Source organism: Nicotiana tomentosiformis, chromosome 4 (genome assembly GCF_000390325.3).
Source record: "Nicotiana tomentosiformis chromosome 4, ASM39032v3, whole genome shotgun sequence".
In the NCBI taxonomy this organism is placed as follows: domain Eukaryota; kingdom Viridiplantae; phylum Streptophyta; class Magnoliopsida; order Solanales; family Solanaceae; genus Nicotiana; species Nicotiana tomentosiformis.
The window spans coordinates 46,696,177-46,701,451 of record NC_090815.1 but is presented as its reverse complement, the minus strand read 5'-3'; the positions used below and the strand labels follow the sequence as shown (position 1 = coordinate 46,701,451).

Sequence of the window (5,275 nt, the reverse complement as noted above, 5' to 3'; positions counted from 1 at the left end):
CTTTAAATATAAGAAATTAAAGGAAAATAAAAATATTATTTATGCAACTTAATATTTTAAAATAATATATCAAGGTCATAAAAATATAAAAAATTATTTTGACCCTGAATAAAATGACAAGATGCAATTAATTGTAAAATATAGGCTATTATTGCAAAAATACGTAAATAGTTAAACACAATGCAGATGTAATTATATAAAATGAAGTAAAATGTTATAAAGCAAATATGTGGGTGTAAACGATAAATTTGGATGATTAAGTCATCACAAAATAATTTTAAGGAGTAATTAATAAATATTTGAATAATTTAGATACAAGAAAATCAATTTTAAAACATTAAAAATTATGAAATATTTCAAAAAGTACTTATATGACTCTTGTAAATTGGTGATGATGCAGAAATGATATTTTGAAAGTATATAGGATATTTATAAGAATATGAGGGCAAAATTAGGTATCAACGGCTGCCTCTCTGTACCCGAGAATAATGAAAGAGTTGTCAGGTAAAGAAAGTGATGACCAATTTTGTCTGAAATGAGTGGGGATGATGCATTTTTAAAAAAAAATGGGGGTTGAACCCTGGTTCTTGAGTTTCCTACATATCCATGGTAGTTCTGGATCCAACGACGAACGAAACCGATAGAGTTGTTATAAGAGCGGTCGGGTGTTTCGAAAAGGATCTTTTGGATATGATAGTGTCATGAGCAACGGATAATTTCAGGTGGAGCTATGAATGCAAATTTGAACGTTACGGATGTTTAAGGCAAATATTTGAATGGCTACGGGAAAAAGGATAATCAATTGTTGATCATCAGTTACGTTTGAGATGATTGAAGGATGTGAACGTTGTGAATGGAAACCGGAGCGAGAATTGCTCCTGTTTGTAGGACGGTTATCTCCTGAGTTACCTGCAGAACTTAAAACACGATGCACGCGAATATATGGGGTTATTGCAGAAATTTGAACATGATGCAAATTCCCTTCGGACTATGAGAGTTGTCTTTGGACGATGAGGATGATGTCCTTAGACCATGACATCTTGGGCCATGAAGCGTATGATAAGGGATTTGCAGGCCATGAAATGGTGTCCTTGGGCCATGAGGATGATTCCTTTGTACTATGACGCCTTTGAATAATGATGTGCAGTTTTGAGAGATCCTCGAACATGGCATGATGTCTTCGGACTATGAGGATGATGCATTTAGAATATGACGCCTTCGGACAATGTGGCGATGTTTCAGCCCATGAAATGCAAAGATGCGGAGATATCGATCATTTGGTAGAGGGAATAATTGATGCTTAGTTACATGCGAGAACGAGACAAGGCAGGGCTTAATCTTGTGTGTGATGAGGGCAGTGTTTAGCCCTATGCAATGATGGAGGAAATGCTTAGCGTCATGCAATGTAATAGAGACGGTGCTTAGTCTCATGCAAGGAAAGGCAGCGCTTAGCCTTATGTAATAATGAAGGTAGTGCTTAGCCTCATGCAAGGGAAGGCAGCGTTTGACCTTATGCAATGATGGAGGCAATGCTTAGCCTCATATATGTAATGGAAACAGTGCTTATTCTCATGCAAGGGGAGGCAGCGTTTAGCCTTATACAATGATAGAGGCAGTGCATAGCCTTATGCAATGTAGTGGAGACAGTGTTTAGTCTCATGCAAAGGAAGGCAGTGCTTAGACTTATGCAATGTGATGGATACAATGTTTAGTCTCATGCAGACGAAGGCGGTGCTTAGCCTTATGCAATGTGATGGAGACAATCTTTAGTCTCATGCAGAGGAAGGCAGTGCTTAGCATTATGCAATAATGGAGGCAATGCTTAGCCTCATGCAATGTGATGGAGACAATGTTTAGTCTCATGCAGAGAAAGGAAGAGTTTAGCCTTATGCAATGATGAGGGCAGTGCTTTGACCTATGCAAAGAATGAGGGCAGTGCTTAGCCCTATATAGGAAAAGCAACGATTAAATGTTAGAGGGAAAAGTGGTCCTTAGCTTGATGCATTTGTGCTTGGTGACTTCTGTCGGTGTGAAGATAGTGATATTATAGTATGCATATATTTGTGGACGTTCTTGTTATGTCCATTGTGCCTGCATCCAAAGAAAAATCGTGAGTTTTGGGGGGAAGGTTGGTTCGTGGTTGTGCTCGGTGACTTCTATCGGTGTGAAGATAGTGATATTATAGTATGCATATATTTGTGGACGTTCTTGTTATGTCCATTGTGCCTGCATCCAAAGAAAAATCGTGAGTTTTGGGGGGAAGGTTGGTTCGTGCCTTCGACTCTTCGTTTTGTCTTTTGTCCTTGTTTGAGTCATCCTGGGTAACGTCTGGTTACTACATAAAATTAAATTTCAAAAATATGCATTTGTGGCAAACTATTTATATATATAAAAAATGCAATTTGTTCAAAATATGTGATGACGCATAAAACAAATAATTTTCGAATAGGAGACTGTGACACGCTTTGAGACATTGCAACCTCCTCAACTCGGAATTTTGAGGACCCTCAAAATTCTGCCCCAGTTTCAATGCATACTTCTGGCGATATACTTCTTTGTCATATTCGACATAATAAGATTGACAAACTCGAAATCTTGCCCCGGTTTCTGACCATAGGGGGGGATGAAGATTTTATTATGAATCAGGTCAAGCGTAGTTCAGGTTACATCAAATAGAAAGTTCAACCATAATCTTAAACATAATATCTCTTAACTGCATTTCAGTTAATAGGTTTTGGCCATATTTCTCCATCCATTTCTGCAAGTATAAGCACTCCTCCTATCAGTACTCGGTGAACCATGTAAGGGCCTTGCCAGTTAGGTGAGAATTTCCCTTTTGCTTCATTCTGATGTGGGAAGATGCGTTTCAGCACCAATTGCCCCGGTGTGAATTGCCTCGATCTAACCATTTTGTTGAAAGCCCTCACCAACCTATTCTCGTAGAGTTGGCTGTGACATACTGCATTCATCCTCTTACCATCAATGAGAGCCAGTTGTTCATACGGACTCTGTATCCATTCTGCGTCGTTGAGCTCGGCCTCTTGTATGATTCTTAAGGAAGGAATCTCCACTTCGGCGGGAATAACGGCTACGATACCATAGACCAGTAGATAGGGGGTTTCCCCAGTAGACATACGAACTGTGGTGCGGTACCCGAGCAATGAAAATGGTAGCTTCTCGTGCCATTGCTTGTAGTTGTCCCCATTTTTCTCAATATCTTCTTGATGTTCTTGTTGGCGGCTTCTACGGCTCCATTCATCTGCATCCTGTATGATGTAGAGTTCTGATGCTTGATCTTGAATGTTTTATACATAGCTTTCATCAGATCACTATTGAGATTGGCGGCATTATCAGTAATGATTGACTCGGGTACTCCAAATCAACAAACAATACGATCTCGGACAAAATCTGCTATGACCTTCTTAGTCACAGCCTTATAGGAAGCGGCTTCAACCCATTTTGTGAAGTAATCTATAGCCACAAAAATGAACCTACGTCTGTTTGAAGTAGCGAGTTCGTTGAGTGGCACTCATATCATATCAACATGTATCTGGCATTGGTGAAACTTTTGAACATATTTGATGCAGTCTGTCTCCATAGTCATCCAGAAATACCATGCTCTTAATATTTTCTTGGCCAGAACGAACCCGTTCATGCGAGGTCTGCAAGTTCTGGCGTGTATTTCTTCAAGCAATCTAGATGCCTCCTTGGCATCGACACATCGCAACAATCCCTAGTCAGGAGACATACTATACAGAATTTCTCCTCTCTAAAAGAAATGGTTGGCCAATTTTTGAAGTGTGCGCTTCTGAGTGTGCGTGGAATTCTCTGGGTATTCTTCTTTCTCTAAGAATTCCTTGATGTCGTGGAACCATGGATTTCCGTCAAACTCTTCTTTGACATGAGCACAATAAGCTGGCTGCTTACGAATCTCTATCAGGATAGGATCAATGAAATTCTTGTTCGGATGTTGTATCATGAAAGACAAGGTAGCTAATGCATCTGCGAACTCATTCTAGATCCTTGGAACATGCTTGAATTCAATTTTTGTGAACCTCTTGATCAACTCTTGCACACAATGCAAGTATGGCAATATCTTAGTGTTCTTGGTGGCCTATTCTCGTAATACCTAGTGTACCAATAGATCTGAATCTCCGATTACCAGCAACTTTTAAACATTCATGTCGACGGCCAGTCTAAGTCCCAAGATGCAGGCCTCATATTCCGCCACGTTGTTGGTGCACGAGAACCTGAGCTTTGCGGATACTGGATAATGTTAACCAGTTTCTGATACTAAGACAGCCCCAATGCCTACTCCCTTGAAATTTGTTGCTCCATCGAAAAATATCCTTCAACCGTTGTATGTTTTGGAAATATCCTCACCCACAAACGACACTTCTTTGTCGAGAAAATACATCTTCAATGGTTCATATTCTCCGTCTATGGGGTTCTCTACTAAGTGATCGGCCAATGCTTGCCCCTTAACTGCCTTTAGAGTCACATAAATGATGTCGAAATCACTTAGGAATATCTGCCACTTTGCTAACTTACCTGTAGGCATGGGTTTCTAAAAAATGTACTTCAGTGGATCCATCCTTGATATAAGATATGTAGTGTACGCACAGAAATAATTTCTCAACTTCTAGGCTATCCATGTTAAAGCACAACAGGTGTGCTCTAGCAAAGAATACGGAGCCTCGTAAGGAGTGAACTTCTTGCTCAGATAATATATCGCCTGCTCTTTCCTTCTGGTTTCATCATGTTGCCCCAGAACGCAGCCAAAGGCTCTATCCAATACAGACAGATACAACAGCAGAGGTCTTCCCAGTTCTAGTGGGACCAACACGGGCGGTTTAGATAAGTACTCCTTGATTTTGTCAAAAGCCTTTTGACATTCTTCGGTCCAGCTTGTCGCAGCATATTTCCTCAGCATCTTGAAGATCGGCTCACATATCGCCGTTGATTGTACTATAAAATGGCTGATATAATTTAGGCATCCTAGAAAACTCATCACATCCTTCTTGTTCTTTGGCGGTGACAAGTCCTGAATAGCTTTGATTTTTGACGGGTCTAGCTCAATACTGCGGCGACTGACGATGAAACACAATAACTTCCCAGCAGGGACTCCGAAGGCACAATTTGTCGGATTTAGCTTTAGATTTTACTTTCGAAGTTGGTCGAAAAACTTCTTCAGGTCTGCTATGTGATCTGAACTCTTTTTAGATTTGATGATAACATCATCCACGTACACCTCTATTTCCTTATGCATCATGTC

General features: G+C 40.1%; 1 protein-coding gene across 1 annotated transcript; it reads right to left on the bottom strand.

Moving 5' to 3' along the window:
• Positions 1–2,720: 2,720 nt before the first annotated feature.
• On the bottom strand, positions 2,721–4,561 carry LOC104099362 (uncharacterized). The gene is made up of 2 exons (XM_009606333.2): positions 4,552–4,561; positions 2,721–3,295 (listed from the first exon to the last, which is right to left on the bottom strand). The coding sequence occupies exons 1-2, from the start codon at positions 4,559–4,561 to the stop codon at positions 2,721–2,723; spliced, it is 585 nt and encodes a 194-aa protein (XP_009604628.2).
• Between the last annotated feature and the right edge of the window lie 714 nt (positions 4,562–5,275).